General features: G+C 43.6%; 1 protein-coding gene across 2 annotated transcripts; it reads left to right on the top strand.

The window, feature by feature from the left end:
* Nucleotides 1-31: 31 nt before the first annotated feature.
* LOC134625976 (trinucleotide repeat-containing gene 6B protein-like) lies at nt 32-19,288 on the top strand. Of its 2 annotated transcripts, none has more exons than XM_063471406.1 (21): nt 32-329; nt 1,689-1,776; nt 2,593-2,614; nt 2,868-3,302; nt 3,601-6,402; nt 6,542-6,688; nt 6,893-7,080; nt 7,210-7,272; nt 7,703-7,858; nt 8,295-8,432; nt 11,090-11,281; nt 11,482-11,598; nt 11,882-12,089; nt 12,470-12,622; nt 12,779-12,946; nt 13,209-13,355; nt 14,255-14,347; nt 14,515-14,730; nt 14,848-14,918; nt 16,955-17,094; nt 17,191-19,288. In XM_063471406.1, exons 2-21 carry the CDS (start codon nt 1,720-1,722, stop codon nt 17,762-17,764), a joined length of 6,087 nt encoding a protein of 2,028 aa, XP_063327476.1. In that variant the 5' UTR covers nt 32-329; nt 1,689-1,719; the 3' UTR covers nt 17,765-19,288. The 2 variants fall into 2 exon arrangements, with proteins under 2 accessions (XP_063327476.1, XP_063327475.1); XM_063471405.1 differs by having other exon boundaries at nt 6,536-6,688.
* The last annotated feature ends 400 nt before the right edge of the window (nt 19,289-19,688 follow it).

Below are 19,688 nucleotides of genomic sequence, written 5' to 3'. Positions count from 1 at the left end.
TGATATAATACGCTGCCTAAAAACCTCCACACAGAAGCAAAATGGCCGATAGTAAACTAACCGATCACAGAGCGTCTGACAGTAATCAAGGGGTTATGCATGTTTTGTTTACAGCTTGAGAGCTACAGTCGCGCAAAAAAGGATACTCGCCTTTCTTCAGTTTTTCTACGATTAACATTTCGCCTTTCGGTGATGTCATTTCTTATTCAATTTAGCCTTGAAAGCCTCGAAGAACTAGCTCGCTAGGGTAGCTACCTTGCTAACCTGCTAGCGGTAGGTCTGCAAGAATTTTTGCACAGAAGCACTTTATGTCCTGCGTGATTCCCGAGGTGAGTACTAAAACACGGACGTTTGGCCTTCACACAACAGAAGTACCGAGTAGCAACGCGAAGTATTTATTCACTCACACGGAGAGCATTCGAGGTTTCTCGATCTTTGGAGTAGGCTCGCTTGTTAGGCGTTGAAAAGCTGGGGAAACGTCACAGGTTCGTCGTGTGTTTTGGCCCTGTCGACCCCTTGCTACAGACTGGTTTTCGGTGTATTCGCTGACATGTTAATCTTGGGTTTTGCGCCCGCCGTGGCGTTACGAATTACAAGAATAAACCGTGTAAAAGGAGGGGGCAGTGTATGGAAATAATGGGCCTGACGTGCCTCATTCTCAGCAGTCAACTTCGCTCAGGTTACGATCGCGCGGAGCCGAGGCACCTTCCTCTGTGACAGCTCATCGCCGCGAGCCCGGGCTCTCGGGTCAAAGCGCGAGAGCTCACCTGCCCAGCTGCTTTAAAACCCGCTACCATTAGCCAGTTGCTCTCCCGGTGCCCCTTCGTGGCTGCAGGTCTGTTCCCTACCGACCTGTTATATTTACATGAGGTGCAGGTTGTTTGCTTCCAGTACTGCGCAGATATCCGGCTGTGCTTCTCATCATTACCTGTAATGTCTGCGAGCGGCATTAAACAGTGAAAGGTCACGGCTGTAACTTGTCGGGTTAGCATTCAGTAGCGTCTTGTGTCGTGGGGCTAATTATCAACAGCTTGGCTAACAGAATTACTTGACCTAGTCACATTTACAGGTCTGTAGAAGCTGGGATCCCTTTATGTTTCCCTCTGTGGCCGTTTTTACTATTTTAATGTCATCTGTTTTGTTGTTAGATGCGAGCTGTGCGTTTGCATATTTCATTTGTTTACTTCTGGCATGGTGGGGAGGTCATAAACGAGTGTCTCCTTCATAACAGTGGACAGGTCACTATTTCTTTTTCCTTTTTCTTTTTTTTGTACCCTTTGGGTCATTGCAGCCATTTTACTTCCTACTTTACTGCCTGAAAAAATTCCAGGTTTTTTTCCCTTTTTTCCCAGAAATGCTGTAGACTATAAAGTCATATGTTTGTTTGGCTGCTGCTCTGTTTGTCCACTGGTTGAATTGCAGTCGCTTGCTGGTTAATGAATTATGCAGTGAGAAACAAGACTACCAAGGGCTGTTGTCAAGCTGTCTGCTTCTGGTTAACGTTACAGTTCTTACAACACTGACTGTGTAGGAGTACACTTGGCAGTGATCTCGTGATAGCATGTTATAAATTTCGAGCCAGAATTTATGTGTGCGAAACAATGGTATGCACTCTTTTTAAGCAACAAGCCAAATTCATTGAGGCTTTAGTTAGATAAATAATTGAACATGTATATTTCTCTTTTCAGACAGGAGAATCAAGAAGGGGAACAGTAGTTCATGGAAGACAAGAAAAAGAAGAAAGAAGATAAAAAGAAAAGGGAAACCTCTCAGAAGGTAAGCTGTGCTCTGTCTAGTTTGCAGACAGTCTGTTTCTGTATCACTGACTGTTTGTGTTGAACAGGAGTCGATAAAATTGACATTTTATTTGCCAGATTTTTGAGCCCTAATAACATCATTTGAAATTTTCAGAGCTGAAATTGCTTTAACATGCTGTAACTTGACAAGCTGCCTATCCCACACAGTGGTATGACTCTTGAAAGTTTAGCCAAAATGCCCTGTTTAGATAAAAAAGATAAAAAAAATAAAAAACACACAAAGAAATAAACCCCTCCCAAAAACCAAGCATGCCAAACGATTGTTTTTCTTCCTTTGTGTCATAGACATTGAATTGGTAAAGATTTGCTAGTGAAGCTATTATATCCCATTATATTTTTTGTTAATGCTGGTTATAGAAAAATGTTGAGTCGACCAGAAATAAGATTTTGGCTTTAGATTGTGACACTTGAAGCGGATGTAAAATTGCAGTTTGCTTTATTGTGCACACATGGCCAGCCTCCTGTATTGTAGAGGACTAAAAAAGGCTGGAAAATAACACTCTAAAATAGAAATAAATAACTTGTGATTTTTAAGGGCCTTTACCTCATAAAAGTTTGAGAGTATTGTGGCAGAATTTCCCATATCTTCAATAAATAAACTTAAGGTACTGGACAAAAATCTGAGATTCTCAGATGGGTATTTTATATGGAATGTCCCCTGTGGACATAGGTAGTCACATGAATGCAAACCTTTTTTTGCATTTAAAAAAACAATCGAATTATCTCCTGCTTTACATCTCAATTTCTTTTCTTTCTTTCTTTCTTTCTTTTTTAGGTGCCAGAACAAAAAATCAAAGGTATGTGTTTTTCATGTCACTCTTCCTTCCTCCATCACTGAGTATTCCACATGTCAGTTTAATGACTTTGTTTCTTCTTCTTAAATATGCTGTAATGAACTTCAGTATGAGGTAACGACGTAGGGAATTTGTTGGATGTCGTTATGCACATGCATACATATATGTTAGACCCATAGTGAATGTTATTAAACTAATCATAAATTGAGTAACGCACCTACAGAGTGATGGTTTCTCTCATTTGTGTGTCTGCCAGTGCCAGAATCAGCCAAGCCCTCCTGTTCCCAGCCACCTGTCACCCCAGGCTCAGTGTCCCCCAGCCCTGGCCCTGTTGCCCCCTCATCCCCCAGTCCTGGTGCAGCTGGGGGTTCTGCCCAAGTTCCTCCTGGTGGTGGGAACAATGCAAAGCAGCGGACTGCTGTGGCCAACGGACAGCCCTCCACCTCACCCTCTGGAAGTCAGACCACCCAGCAGCAGCGATACATGTCTCGCGAGGTTCCACCAAGATTTCGCTGCCAGCAGGACCACAAAGTGCTACTGAAGAGGGGCCAGCCACCGCTGTCCTCCATGCTGCTGGGTGGAGGTGAGGGGGGCTCTGGAGGGGCTGGAGGAGGCAGCGGCTGGGGGGCCGCCCCACCTCTTCCCTCACAGGGAGCAGATAACCCCAATGCAAACACAGCTGGAGGCACAGGTGGGTTAATGTTTCAGAACATACGATCAAGTTTAATAGGTAGTCCAGTAACACAGTAGTAGTCTTGTCCTACATTAAAACAGAAACTTTCTTTTAAGGTGAATTTTTACAGATAACGCAATGGAGAGAATCAATCAGTGGCCTTTACAATTAATTTATTAATTATAAAGTTGTTCATGACAGTAGTGATATGCGTTCGCTGTTCTAATTAGTCAGGTAGTGTTAGCAACATGTAGTAAACTCTGAAAGTTTTGAGTGTTGTTCATGATTAAATAAAGGTTTGCAATTTTTTCCGTAGATTCCAACCTGGGTTCATCCTCCCCTTCACCCCCAAACTCCTCCTCATCCTCATTATGTGTCGCTGCTCCGTCGTCTTCTACTACTACTACTTCAACTTATGCAAATTCCACATGGGGGGCAGGCTCTGGCAGCCAGTCCTCTTCTCAGGGCTGCGGGAAGGTGTTTGTGGATGGGACTGACCTGGAGGACTGGCCTACCATTATAGGGGGGGCCAAAGTGAGTTCCGATGGGGCTGGAGGAGGGGTGCAGGACTGCCCCGGAAACAACAACAGTAGTGCCTCATGGAGTGAGATAAGCATCCAGCAGAAGGGAGGAGCAGGGAACATGGACAATCCTTCCCCCCCTCGTTCTTCTCCTCTATCCTCCACTTCCTCACTAAACGAATGTGTTCAGTCAAGTGGTGGTGGTGGTGGCAGCAGTGGTGTATGGGTCTCTCCCACCTCATCTCAGGTGGATGCGGGGCTAGGATTAGCAGCATTTTACAATTCCAAAGTCTCCCATCTTCTTCCTAGCCCTCAGGAGAGCCCTGTAGGTGGCAGCAGCAGCAGTGTCCCTGGTGCCAATTTCAACCCTGACATGAACCCCTCCGCTTGGCCCGCCCTGGTGCAGAGTGGGACATCAACTTCGGCTGGGGACAGTGCTCCACTACACTCATCCGTTACTTCATCTTCCTCATGTTCCGCCAACACCACCCTCATCACCACTCACACTTTTTCATCTGTGAATCAAACTGATCTTTATCAGCAGCACACTGAAACAGCTGCAGGAGCCAGGAGTGGAGAACAGCAGCAGCAGCAGCACTTAGGAACCCCAGGACAGGAGCTGGGTTCAGGCGGGGTGGCACGAGAAGCAGGACCAAATCAAGAAGGTGGCAGTGAGGGGGATTGTGGGGCTGCTAGTGAAGGAGAAGGGAGCAGTAATCTTTCTGGCTCTACGTCTTCCTCCTCTGCCAGCTCTTCTTGGAGATCCATACCCCCAGTGTCCACTGACCTCAGTGCAGGGGCCTCACAGGCAGATGGGTGGGGTGGAGGAGAGAGTGGAGCTCAGGGGCAGGAAGGGAATGTTTGGGGCTCTGGTACCCCAGGTAACAAGACAGGGTGGGGCAGGGGAAATGGTGGTGGTTCAACTACCCCAGTGGTATCTCAGGGACCGTGGGAAGGAAGCAGTTCAGATGCAGAGTGGGGTGAAACTGCAGGAAGTGCAAGTTCAAGTAATTTAGCAATAGCCAGTGGAAGAGGAGAAGAGGGGAGCAGCATCAGCAGTAGTGCAGGCAGCCTTGGTGTTGTTGGCAGCAGTTTGGAGGATTCTTCCTCACCAAAGTTTGCAACTATGACAAAAGCTTGGGACAATCAGAAAGGGATGGATACTGGGGACGGGGCAGTTATGGAATGGGGTGGAGGCACTGGAGGTGAAGGACCATCCTCTAGTGGAGGAGGATCCATAGCTGGAAGTGGTGGAGGAGGGAGTGGTAGCGAACAGAAACAAGAGCATTCCTCATCTGAGCGCCACCACTCCCATCAGACCTCCAATGCTGAAGTGGCCTTACTTAGCTTGCTCAATCGGCCTGACCTGGACCCCAAGGTTCTGTCAAACACGGGCTGGGGGCAGACCCAGATTCGACAGAATGTGGCCTGGGACCTGGACACCTCATCAGGAGTCGGAAAGAGAAATGAAAGAAACACTTCATCTTCCTCTGCGTTTTCATCAACAACCATGAACACTACCACTAGTCGCAGTCCTAGGTACCCATCTAACACTGGTTCAGTAACTAATGATACATCTGGTGGCAGCCACGCAACCAGCCTGAACTCTACAGTAAGGGATGGCTGGGATGGTGGCGCTACACAGTCCACCTGTGGTCCTCATATGCCAAGTAGCACTATAAGGAAGCTGGGATCACCAGAAGAAGATCTAGAGGGCAGCCAGGGGAAGGCAGCTGGAGGCTGGGGTGATCTCCCACCTGAAAGCCAGGGCAAAGCATGGGGGGCTGAAGAACAACAATGGGGGGATCAAAGAGGAGGTAACTGGAGAGACATAGGAGAACAGGGTAGTGGGTGGACAGATGGTCCAGAAGATAAAGGAACAGGAGGGTGGAAAGGAGGTGGAAGAGGGGAGACAAGTGGTTGGGGGGGAGGAGACTGGAGACAGAGAGATTCTACACCTGGAGGTGGGTGGGGAGATGGGCGAAGTAGAGGTGGGAGCAACTCTGATGAGGGATCTTCTTGGGGTGCATCGGATGAAGGAGGGTCTCAGCGAGGAGGATGGGGAGATGTGGGTGGTGTCAAATCCCACCCGGACTGGGGGAGTACAAAGCCCCACACAGCAGCAGCACAGATACCAAACAGCCAAGCGACACCAATGAAAGCCCCAAATCAGCAGCAGCACCAATCACAGGGTCAGCAACCACCAGGAGGTCCCATACAAGGAGGGTGGAACAGCCGGCCAAATGTTGGAGGTGGAGGTCCACCTTCCAAGAATCAGAACCAAAGTTCAGGCTGGACCTCTGGCCCGATTCCCCAAATCTCCGGAGGTGGCAGTGGTGACACCCTGGAACCCAGCGGCTGGGAAGAGCCCTCCCCTCAGTCCATCAGCCGCAAAATGGAAATCGACGATGGCACATCAGCCTGGGGAGACCCGAACCGCTACAACACCAAGAACGTGAACTTGTGGGACAAGAACAGTGCAATTCCAGGCCAGAGCCAAGGTCAGCAGGCCCCACCACCATCCATGCAGCAACAACCACCTAGAAGACAACAGGGGATGCAGTCCAGCAGCACAACTCCTGGCAATGGCGCCGTGGGTAAGAAAAAGCTTTCATTTCACAGTGTCAGCCTTGTTAACAACCTTATGGACATTTGCTATTAAAATCATAAACTATTAAGCTTCTTTTACGTAATACTTTCTTCTAAACCACAATGTCTAATTTTATCAAGGTGCAGGCATGTGGGGAGGAGGTGTACAAACTGTGGATAATGGTACGGCAGCTTGGGGTCAGACTTCAGATGCACCATCAGGTTGGGGTGATCCAGATGAACCTGGTAAAGCTTCTGGCTGGGGGAATCCTTCACCCAACCCTGGTAAACCTGGTAAGGATTAAAAAAAAACAAAAAAACCCACCAAAAAACAGCATTTTGTTTTTCATGTGTTGATGATGCCTCAGAACCACATATCAGACATTTAGCAATATTGCACTTCTTAGTATGACTAGGCTTCATGAATGTTAGCTCCACAATCCCCAAATAGAGAAACAGCTGACTTTATCATAACCATCTGTTTTGTTTTCACTGAAGGTGCCAAGTCTATTGAAAGCTGGATTGGAAAAGGAGACTCTATTTCAGCTTCCCGTCATCCAAGCTGGGATGAGGAAGAAGATGGTGGTGGCGGAGCCTGGAACAGCACTGGCTCCCAGGGAAGCAGCTCTTCCTTCAACTCTGGAGGCTGGGGTCAGACACATGGGGGGAAAAGAGGAAACATGAAGGTGAGGAAGAAAGATTCAAGGACACACAAACAGCTATAAACTACCAATTGAAGTTCATTGTACTGCAACAAAACACTTTGATTTTTGTTTAGCACTTAGAGGGTAATGTTTGGATTTTTTTCCTTAAAGGCTGGAGGAGGGGACAGTTGGATGAACCCAGTGTCACGCCAGTTTTCAAATATGGGCATTCTGGTAAGAAACGAATAAGATAATTATTTAAAAAAACATTTTTTTAGCTCTCCTCTCACAGTCTAAAGACATGCAATTAGTGGAGTTCAGTTAATTGGTAATTCTAAATTGCCCTTAGGTGTGAATGTGAGTGCGAATGGTTGTCTGTGTGTTAGTCCTGCGACAGACTGGTGACCTGTCCAGGGTGTAACCCGCCTCTTGCCCTAAAACAGCTGGGATAGGCTCCACCCACCCCGACTCTGAATTAGATAAGCGGAAGAGAGTGGATGGATTTCTAGCTTTCATGTATTTAGTGCCATTGCTGCTGTATGATTGATATGATTTTTTTTCCCTCTATCACTAATGTTGTTATGATGGTTACATTATCAGTGAGGGTACTATCACTGTACTACTAAAGAGTGAGGTCACTTTTCTTTTTTCTACCTCTCTCTAGGATGATCCAGGTGTCGACAAAAAAATGGAAGGAGACAAGAGAGGAATAACTGACTATAATGGAGAAATGCGGAGGGGAGGAAGAGGTGGAGGTGGTTACCGCATGCCTAGTTCCAAAGATATGGGCCCTGTTGACATGGGGCCCTATGGTGAAAAGGTGTGTTGGGAGTGTTAAGTAGTCTTTAATTATTATAAGAACCTTGCATTTTTCAAAGGTAGCTGTCAGTTTGAATAATTTGAACTTTAGTACTCACAGTATCGACTGAGTGTTATAAAATATTACCACAAATAAAGTAAGGGTTTTAATGACCAATTAAGGAAGCTAGAAAGTTTTTAGATGTAAAGTGGCACTTCTACACTTTGGCAAGATTTATCAGTGCTATGAAGATTTAATCAATTATGGCAGGTAGAACCATGGAGCTGAAATTGAAGAGAAATGCTCCTTTCCTTTTAAAGATAGGATGATATGAACTGTGGATGCTTCATTTTCTCTTGCTGTGCTCAGGGACTGCACAGAATATTACCAAGGGCCTCCACTGGCCACACTTTGAGAGCCCTGGCTTTAGTTGTAAATTGTTTCTATTCTGCTCCAGATGGGTGGCCACGGAGTGTTTGTCAGTGGCGGTGGAGGGATGTCTCAGCCTCGAGGGATGCACCAGCCTGGCATGCATTCGATGAACCCCTCCCAGGGGTTACGTGCACAAGTGCCTCATCAGTTCCTGTCTGCTCAGGTTTGTTTCCTACTGTGATGTTATTAATTATGATGAAGCTGTTTGTACAAGGTTTTTGTTTGTTTGTTTTGCAGGGCTCGCAAAATTTCAAAATCCCTGGTAGCCCTTCGGGCAGGGACTCTTCAGTTTTGGTAGCCCAAAATAAATTTAAGTAGCCCGAATAAAAAAAGGAGCAATTTTTTTTATGTTTTGTTTCCTGTTTTGTTTCCGTTACAATATGATACTTTAATGTATCATATTGTAACGGAAACAAAACATTAATCAAAAAATTGTTGAAACACAAATTACAATATTGTATAGAAATTACAATCATCAACTCAAATACTTGGTTGTAATTGAACAGAAATTTCTATGAACTGTAAGAACTGTACAACAGGAATCAGTCTGTGTCAGATCCTGAATTTGAAATTTCCACTGAAATCACAGGTAAGAGGCAAGTGGAACCAAGATCTAGGACATTTGCTTTTTGAAGTTTGCAAAGACTGCTAAATTTTGCCAGTGGTAGTTCACTCTTTGCAACATAGTAGGCTGCTCTAAACAGATTTTCAGGTTGATTTTTAGTATGTTATTTGCAGACTGAGCAATAATCCATTTCTTGCATTTCTCATGGGTTCTAATGGGGGCCTTTCTTATAATTACTGGTCCCAGTAACAAAGGCACTTGTCGACTCAGAAATCGAGGGAAACCAACAACACACCCGGCAGAACATTATGTTATTTACACGGGTGCACATAAGTGGTCCGCATGTGCGCATTCGCTGTCAAAATAAAAGACGCGCACCAGATAAGAAGTTGCAATGCGGGTTTGCGTCCATACAAAAGGCAGTGTTTTTGTCTGCTAGAGTGGGATTTTCACGGCACATTCTGCACCAAATCTCTGTGCGTTCATCATTTGTTTAAAGCCAGCTCACCTCCTGCAACCACTTTTCCTAGAATACGCGCTTCTTTTGTGGTTCGGACCCCATCTGACATTTCTTTGGAGGTGGAGGAACCAAGGGCGCGTAGATTTGGTTTTGGCATTGGTGGGGACGGATGATTCAACCACCGAACCCTGCCCTGTTTCTTTTCTTTTTCCTTTTTGTCTTTGCTTCTTGATAAAAGGGGACAAATATACTTGCCTACATATGCTATTCTACATGCTTTTAAACCATTTAAAATTACAGTTCAATATCCAGCGATTCAATAATCGATGATCTCGATTATTTGATGATATTTATTTAACAATAACAATGTATTGAATAATGGCTTTAAAGATTGTCAAAAATAGTATAAAATAGTGTGCAAATACTGAGAACAGTGCAAATGTTTGCAATATAAAGAATAAAATGTAAACATCTATGTTTAGTGAACTTTGCCATGTTGCTCTGTGGTGCAGCTACAACACCAAAGTTTACACACTATGTCTACTTGATCCACGTCTGACTCCGCGAACCCATAATGTTTCCACACCACTGAAGGGTTTTTTTACCTCTCTTTTCAACCAACGGCAGTCACTCTCCTCTCCAAATAACTTCTGCTTAGCTTTCCAAGCTTCCCTCTGTTAGCTCCTCTTAATTGTTGTGACGCGTGTTCGAAACGCAGAGAGGTGCGCTCGATTTGCCACACGGAGCAGCGCGAGAGTAAAGCACGAGGGAGGTGCTAATAATCGGCTCAGTCATTTTTAATGATCGTTGAAAGCCCAGATCGTAATTTAGATTAAAATTCGATTAATTGAGCAGCCCTAGTCACATATTGACAGTGGTTCACCGATGCCAATGACATATTTACCCAGCTACATTTCCGAAAGAATGCAAAAGCATTGACATATATTTTTCCTTCCTATGATAGCCCGACGGGCAGGGCAGGGATAGATTCTGGTAGCCCGACTGGAAAAATCGCTAGCCCCGGGACGTCGGGCTAGCGATTTTGCGAGCCCTGTTTTGGTTTGGTTTTTTTGGTATATTGGATATCTTATACAAATGCAGAGCATTGGGTCATCGAGGTCATCTAACCTCACACATCTGGCAGTCTCACAAGTTTTTTGAGAAGAGTTTATACATAATTATTAAATATATATAATAATATAGTCCATTAAACTTTGTGCCAATTTTATGAAGGTAACTGAAACCTGTACATGACACTAACTAAAGAAAACAATTGATTTTCACTATACATGACATAAACAAATTATAGCATTACAGTTGGTTAGTTAATATTAAATTATATATAATATACTTATTATTTTTAACAACTAATTAAACTTTAGCTTAGTTATTTTACTGACTACTCCCACCACTTATTAAAGTAATTATAATGGTGTCGCCAACTAATATTTAGTCATATTCTGCAATCACAGACTATAAAAATTTCAGTTTTATCGAACTAGAAGCTGCCTGCCTACAGCGTGCAGAGTCACTGCAGTATGCACTAGCACATGTGATACAGGCACATAATCTGCCTCATGTAAATGTGACACCAATTTGAAATGTTTTTAAACTGAATATCAGTTTTTGACAGGGCTCTCATACATTTCATGCGTATGGTTTAGATGCTCCAGCTTATCCTGCGCTGCTGGAAACCTGACAGGGCTTATTGATAGAGTGTCCCTGTTTCTCATAACGTGCTTTGCCCGGAGTGTCTTTCAGCACCCATATACTTGTGAATTCTTGTGGCTTGCAGGTGCCGGGTCCTATGCTGAAGCAGATGCCCTCTCCTGGTGGAAGTGTGGGTGGTGTAGTTGGAGGAGTAGGAGGTGTCGGTGGTGTTGGAAGTGTCGGAGGGGTTGGCGGAGGCGTGTTCCCTCCCCAGATTTCCCCACAGCAGCTAGCAATGCTCAGCAACATTTACCCCCCCATGCAGCAGTTCCATCTGGTAAGTGCCTGAATGATACGTCATTGATTGATTGATTGCAATAAAACATTGTCAGTAGTTTTTCTTGTTAGTTTATAGTGGAAAACATTGATGTCGAAGCAGAAGATGTAGACTGAATAATGTCACTTTGTAATTGATTAAAATGTTTGTGAAAACAGCTGTGTTATGTTTTGTTTTGTTTTTTGTCTGCCAACACACAGGCTTGTCAGTTCCTGCTACAACAACAGCAGCAGCAACAGCAGCAGCAGCAGTTTCTGCAGAACCAGAGGAAGTTCCCTCAGCCTCAGCCTCTCAGGCAGCAGCCAGACCCACAGCAGGTGAGCGTGCATGCCAATAAAATGCCATCGGAGCAGTAACAACACTATAAATAGTACTCTGTAAAATGTGGTCAGAAATGCTCAGAAGTTCTGTTAGGCTAATTAGCTGAGGTGTAGTTCAGAACCATCACTTTATTTTTAACCTTTGGTGACAGATGTGACACTAGTGTTTGCTTCAGTCACGTCAGACTAGAATATGTGAAACTATGTAATATAAATATAGATTATTGGTGACCATTCAACTGTACTTTTTTTTTTTTTTTTTTAAATTTCATCTTGTCAGCTGGCGAGGATTATGGCTATTCTGCAGCAACAGAGACAGCATCAGCAGGGTGGAGTTGGAGGAGCAGCACCAGGAGGGAGTTCCAAACTGTCCCCCTCTCACCTGGGAGGAGGCCTATCCAAACAGGCCATGGTAGACCCTGTTCCACATCCTGGAATTGGGGGAACCTTATCAGACCTTCACACCAAAACACCAGGGATGTACTCTGGTGAGTGCTTGTGGTTAGGTGTAAATGCAGCGCTCCCCAGATTTGCATAATATTCAGTTTTATTTTTTTATAGCACCAAATATCACAACAGTCACCTAAAGGCGCTTTATATTGTAAGGTGAAGACCCTACAATAATAGACAGAAAATCCCAACAATCGCCTTGGAAAGGCAAATCCATCTGCTGTGACCAGTAGTGGGTGAGGAGAGGGAGACGGGATAAAAGGCACACTGTGGAAGAGAGCCAGAGATTAATAATAACAATGGTTAAATGCAGAGTGGTGTGTAAATATTGAGTGAAGAAGAAATGCTGAAAGCTGAAGGCTCTGACTATCATAATATTATGTGCGCATTAAAGCTGACACTTTTTCCATCTTGCCAGGGCTTACTCCTGGAAGTAACCTGTCAGGACTGGAGCTTGGTCCCATGATGGGAGGGATGAAGGATCTAGGAGGACAGCAGTCCCGCTTTAAATGGATGATGGAGGGACACTCTCCAGCTCCCTCTCCCCCCGACTCAACCATTCACAAGAACGGTAGGTAAACAGATGGTCTGTTCCTATCAGCAACTGGTCTGGTAATCATCTTTGTTCACAGTGTATCTGAATGAACCGCTGTGAACCAAAATGTTGCGAAACATATTCATGTCAGTCTGTCTGACCTCCTTTCTCTTTCATGTCCCATTTTTAAAGGCCCTTTACCCAGTGCTGTAAAGGTTAGAGGAGGGTCTCCTTACTCCCAGTATGAAATGCTGGGAAGTGATGGTTTGGGGATTCCCCCTCAGGGCTCTGCAGACAGCTGGCACCGGACCCCTGGTAGTAAAATGGGGAACAAATCTGCCACATCAAGCTGGCCTCCAGGTGAGTGGGGTTTTGTTTTTTTTGTTTTGTTTTTTTTTTTGTCTGCTACTTACCGAAACAGCTGTTTTTCATTTTAATAACTAAAGTAATTAATTTGCTTCTAATGCCGGGGCCATCCAGTATGTGTAGTACTTAGGTTGAAGACTTGGAGCCAGCATAGTTAACAAACCCTGCAGGCACACAGTTATTAAGTTGGACTGTTTTGCACGGCATATTTGTTAATCAGGGTTTTGTTTTTTGTTTTTTTCCTCTGTAATGACAGAATTCCAGCCCGGTGTGCCCTGGAAGGGCATACAGAACAGTGGAGACCCAGAGTCTGATCCCTATATGACCCCTGGTAGTGTTCTTGGCTCCCCAGGATCCCCAAGCCTCAACGACTCTGACCACCAGTTACTGCGAGACAACATAGGTACTTGAAGTTTTGATGAGCATAGGTGTTGGTTTTGGCTCTGGTATTAAGATTTGTGTTACAAGAACTCTGCTTCTGTCCCAAATAAAGCCCAGAATAGATTACAGTTACTCACTATGCTAATGATTAGTCATTTTGAGAATGAACATGAATCTGAAATTCTGCCGTCTAATCTGCTATATCACTAAAGGTGCAGTTGTTAATAGACTGCATTACAATCTAAGTTCCCCTTTGAAGGCTGCAGCTCATCCCTACGAGGATTAAGGCTAAGTGCTAAATCTTTTCACCACTTACTGTTATAGCTGTCATCTGGTGATTATTTTATATGGCAGGCATTTCTTTTGTGTTATTTCTTACTACAGAGCTGTTAGTTTGGCTCTCTTTCTCAGACTTCTACCAAATAAAAACAAAAAATCCCAAAAAACAGGGACTTGGATCTGAAAATGACATTTTTACTTTGTCTGTTTCTCTTGTAGCCTACAGTTGTCTGCTATGCCAAGCTCAGGACCGGATAAAGCAATTTTAAGCATATTGCTGCTTTTTCTTAATCAGTATAAGTTATAGTGGCTGCATCCCCTAAGGTTCCTAGTTCTGCATTTGTCATATATAACAAAAGAAGCTGCACTAGTGCTTTAAACAGTGTCTCACCCTGTATAGTATAAAATAGGAAAGACTACTAATAGTAGAAGAGATGAGAGGAAAAAAATGGAGAAAATAAGCAAATAAAAATTCTCTCACACAAAGGTGGTAATTTGAGGTGGTAGACTATGCTTTAAATATAAAATGAAAGACAATGATTTGGCAATGACAAAGTCACAGCATTCAGGGTGGTGATGGCCTTTGTGTATAAACTTTACAGAAGTGTAGTGGTGTTTAGATAATATTGTAATGTTTTGTAGGGCCAAATCCTTCTCTCAACACCTCGCTGCCTTCACCTGGTGCCTGGCCCTACAGTGCCTCAGACAGCCCCCTCAGCAATGCACACAGCACAGGTGGGTTTTTGATTGGTGGATATTGTTAAACTGTGTTTACATTTTGACTTATGCTTAGTCTTATTAGCTTCATTATATTGTTTCTGTCATGTGTTAGCACTGTATTTTTCAAGTTAAGAGTTCTTTTGTTTTACGCCTCTTTCTTCCACTCACCTTTTCCTTCTTAGGAAAGTACTCTGATTACAAGCCCAGCTGGCCTCCAGAGCCCATTGGACAGAACAAGTTGTGGAAGACCAGTCGCAACAGCTCCCAGCTGCCACGCCCCCCTCCTGGCCTAACCAATCAGAAGCAAGCCTCACCCTCGCCATGGGGTACTGGTGGCCCTCGGTTGGCCCGGAGCTGGGGAGGGGGTGGGATTAATCAAGAGTCAAGATTTGGGCAAGGTACCTCTTTACAGGGACCTTATTTCATAGTTTACAGCTTAACTGTTTATGATATAGAGGATGAAGTCAGTGTAAATAAAGAAATCTTACATTTGTCATTTTATCCCTTCTTTATAGGCTCAGCTTGGAGTGATGGTGCAGCCTCCAGAGGCAGCTGTTGGTTGCTGTTGAGCAACCTGACCCCTCAGGTAAGGAGGAGGAGAAGGAAACACTGAGAAACGACTAAACAAGGCAGTTACTGCCATCTTCAGAAACTGAACTTGTGCGAAAGGGTGATGTAAAATCGTAACAGGACCGTGTTGTATGAGCAGTGTGTCTCACATTTCATGCATTTGTTTGATGATCGCCACATCATTCATATAATTATGTGAAAAAAATAATGATTGACAATTTAATAGCTTGAAGGAATTTGGATGAGCTTTTCTTGTGAAACATAAGAGAAGGAATTTAAAGGGGAGGAGGGGGGGGATCTGTGATGGCATTAATGAATTCCCCCCCAGATCAAGCTACAGCTGGAAAACCGTAAAAATCAGTCAAGCAGTCACATGGAAAATTGATTATGATGATTCAGTAATAATCAAACTCTAATATAAAAATTTTGTGTAATTTATATATTTGTGGTTTTTATTACATATTCCAAAAGTAGAGTAACTGCCATTACTTTGTTCGCCCCTTATTCTTCTTCTGGCTTTGCAATAAAGGCGTTAACAGTCAGAGAGGTGCTACTGCTGCTGGTGGTCAAACCAGGACGAGCTTTCCCTGCCATCAGTAGCAGAACTATATCATCCAGTTTAATAAAATGAATGTGATCTTTGCACAACCTTTAAAGGTGCACAGTGAAGTAGACAACAAAGAAGAGAAACGAGTGCAACAGTAAGTGGCACAACAAAGGGTCCTGTTAATTTGAGACTTGTTTTGAGTTGATGAAGGAATAGGTTGTAAAAAAAAAACAACAAAAAAAAAAAAACGAAGTGTGTAGACTTGTTTGGTAAGAAAAGAAACCTGGAAGCTATACAGTACTATACCCAAAGCCAGTGTAGCTACTTTCAGCTCTTCCCTTATTTAAAAGCAGGTCTCTGTTTGATTTGGCAGGGTTTTTTGTTTTTTAATTTAAACACTGAATGCCACTCTTGACATGATCCCAGTGGGATTTGTCTCCTGGGATCAAACCAGGGATCTTTGTCTCATTAGGCAGGTATCTAAACCACAGCTGTTTTCATATGCAACATGAAAATGTGCACAATTGACTTTGTGTAGTATAAAATAGTAATGAGGAATAATGTACGCTATGATAAAATTATAGATGCGATTCAAATTATTTAAAGTGTCTTTTGTTTTTACCTCGAATGGTTCATTGAAGGCTTCAGTTTTAAAAATCGATATACTTAAGTACTTCATGTGTTCACGGGTTAAACCTCTTTGACACAACAGAATTGATCATGGCCATAAATACTTAGACCATATTAACGGCTACATGTACAGATCGGTCAGGGTTTAGGCACTTTAAACTGCTTTTCTCATTCATTTGCATTCCCCTTCACTCTGTCCTATGCAAATTACACGGACCCATGAATGACCCAGCTGTAATTTGATTGCCAAGTTGGATGAGCCATTTAATCAATTAGAGCTTGTATAAATGACACTTCCACGACTTCCTCTTTGAAAATCATAGAAATTAAAGTGTTTTCCAGAGTAAGACCAAGTTTGTTCTTGTTAGAAAAGTTGTTTTTTCAGTAGTTTATTTACTCACATCTCCCGTGCAAGCTTGCACAACTTGAAGATCTTACTGTAAATGTAACTTTATTACATGTCATAAAGCCACACCTTACCACTCACATTATTTATTAATGCACAGATTTTCATGTACATAATCATTGTTGTGTGGCCTCCTTACCTGACCTTTCTCTGGCCCGATAAGTGATCACTCAAGATAGTGGATAATTGCCCTATGAACGTTACATCACACATCCACGCGTTCTGCTGAGGACATTGGTCGATGTAATATAACTCCTCGCTCCTTACTTTTACCTCTACCATTGCAACAAAGTGACTATCAGTAGTCTTTTCTAATCAAAGTCTTATGTTATGTTTGGGTTCCTCAGAACTCAAGAATCTCTTAACAGTAATGGATTTTTCACCAAAATTGGTCCTTCTAAATATGACAAACACCCTCCAGAGTCTTATCCTATACGGTATCTATACAATTATTCCTTCTTCCCTGTAGATTGATGGCTCCACGCTGAGGACCATCTGTATGCAGCATGGCCCCCTGCTGACCTTCCACCTTGGCCTGACCCAGGGCACCGCTCTGATTCGTTACAGCACCCGGCAGGAAGCAGCCAAGGCCCAGGGTGCACTGCACATGTAAGTTTACCTATACCCTCACTGCTCCGCATGAAGCAAACTGTAACCCTGCACATACTGATCTGAAGAACCTTGTCTTATAACTTTCTTAAACAGGTGTGTCCTGGGCAACACCACGATCCTGGCGGAGTTTGTGAGCGAAGAAGAAGTTGCTCGCTATGTTGCACATTCCCAGGCCGGAGGGGCAGAGGGAGCCAGCTCAGGAGGGGCAGCGACCGGTGGGGCACAGGGTTCATCCGGAACAGGCACAACTGTGGTGGCCAGCAGTGGAGGAAGTTCTCCGGGGAGCGAGCGGGCAGCTGTGGGGGCAACTTCGAGTGGAAACGGAAATGGCAGTGGAGGAGAGAGTGGAGCAGCAGTTCTAGCTGGAGTTAGGTCCTCTGGCTCTGGCTGGCAGAGTCTTGATGGTACAGGTAGTTCTTCAGAGACCTCCTCAGCGCAAGGACCCGGGCTGGGGATATTTTCCCAGTGGAGCACCAACGGGGCTGGGGAGGGAGGAGGCGTCGGGGGAGTAGAGTCTGGGAGGTCTGGGCTTTGGGGAGGCATGACTGCAGGATACCCCAGCAGCAGCCTGTGGGGGGCACCGCAGATGGAGGAAAGGCACCAAATGGACAGCCCTGCTGGATTGTTGCCTGGCGACCTGCTGGGGGGAGGAACCGATTCCATCTGAGGATTTCCCCCCCCCACCCGCTTCCATTTGTACGTGTAGGTTTGGACACACTGATACAGCATACACTGGGATTCATATGTACTTACTATGGCACACGCACACACATATACACATACACACACACGCATTACATGGTATGCATATAAATGTACTACACATATACACACGTGTGCATACGTATACGTAGTATGCAAATTTATGTGCACACACAAAGCAGAAATGTGAGACATGCTTACACACATTCTCGTGGCCAGACTTAAGCTATTATATAAAACAAATGCAGGGACTGTTAGATGTGTATACAGCCTTTTTTCCACAGATGAAGATTTCAACTGCTTAGACTTGAATCCTGAAAAAAAAAAAAAAAAAAAAAGAATGGAAAGTCAGTTGGTCTGAAAGACTTGACTGGATTGCAATGTGCTTAGTAAATAGGTGACTTTTCAGCAGATTTACATACACATGCACACACCAAATACAGAGAAGCCTTCAGACAGATAGGCACTGTAAACAGCATTACCTTCATCGTAAAAGAGAACTTAAAACTACTACATGATGTGAGGTTTAAAGTGCAGTTTGTATTCACATCCCCTTAAAGATGGAGATCGAATCCAAACACATGCAAACAGCTCTGATTGACAGCAGAACTGTATCTTACTGTGTATGTTAAGTTTGTTTTTGTTTGTATGGTTTTAATTTTTAAACAGTGAAAATACTGAAAAATGTCATTGTTCTGTTTTCAAAATGCTGACCTCCTACTGTTGTATCTCACGCACTCTTTTTCTCTGTTATTCTCTCTTGAACATGGTTGTTACTGTTGCAGTGATAAATGTTAAATTGCAGGCAGTTTGAGGCTATGATGCATTTCTCCATGTGTTGATACTGTGTGCACGCGTAGTGTCGTACACACTGAGCGTGAGTGAGACTGAGACCAAGTAAGTGGATTAAACCACCGCAGTTGTCATGCGTGAGTGTGCGCGCGAGCGTGTGCGTGAATGTGAGGATGATGTGTGTGCATGTTAATGCCTGTCATAATGTGGGCAAGGCTGCTTACTTATACAGAAGGTCTATACAAAAATGTTTTTGAGTGCATTCAGTATACTGCTGACTGTGTGTTAAGAAATATTCGCACTAATGCTTTTCTCTCTCATTTGAAGTTGTTTTTTTCTTTTTTTTAAAGCAGACTTGTCTTTTTTTATTGTCTGACCTGCAATAATAAAAAAGAACATTTTAATGACACAAAGAGCTGAAGGCATACGCGTCGAGGAAAAGAAAAATGGACATGCCAAAATCTTATCAAACTGTGTAGAGCGGGAGGGAGGGGTGGGATGGGTTGTTTACAGATGCAGAGTAAGCGTTACCGTACGTTTTTAATGTTCTGTTGTTGTGTATTCGTTTTAAATTAAGACAGGCTTTAACACTCCTGTTCAGTGTTTTCGTTTTGAGATTTTACAAATAAAAAAAAAAAAAATTTATTTAAACAAAATGAGAACAAGATTAATAAAGATGAAAGTATTGGCTTCTAAACTTGTCCTTGTTCTTCTTTGTTATGTCATTTATGTGTGTGAATTCAGGTGTCTGTCTGCTGTAATCCACACTTGGCTCAGCAGGTGATCATGACTAAAGAAAAAAGGTGTATGGACTGGACCACATGTCAGTCACCCTCTCATCACTATTGACAAACCAATCCTATTTAACACTTGCGTCAGTCTCCGGTAAGCCAGTGCTTACTGAATGAAATTATTTACCCACACTGATAACCTTTATGGGTTCATCCTGTGTTAAACCTGTATGAGGTTGTCCATGTAACCTTTATTATACACCTTAAATTTTATGGATTGATATAATTTTCAAGTGCCCTTGCATATAGTTTAAGACCACTTGGAAAAATGGCAAAAAAAAATCATATTTTGTATGGTTGGATCTT

Source organism: Pelmatolapia mariae, linkage group LG4 (genome assembly GCF_036321145.2).
Source record: "Pelmatolapia mariae isolate MD_Pm_ZW linkage group LG4, Pm_UMD_F_2, whole genome shotgun sequence".
Classification (NCBI taxonomy): domain Eukaryota; kingdom Metazoa; phylum Chordata; class Actinopteri; order Cichliformes; family Cichlidae; genus Pelmatolapia; species Pelmatolapia mariae.
Note: the sequence above shows the minus strand (reverse complement) of the source record. Positions and strands in the feature narration are given on the sequence as shown.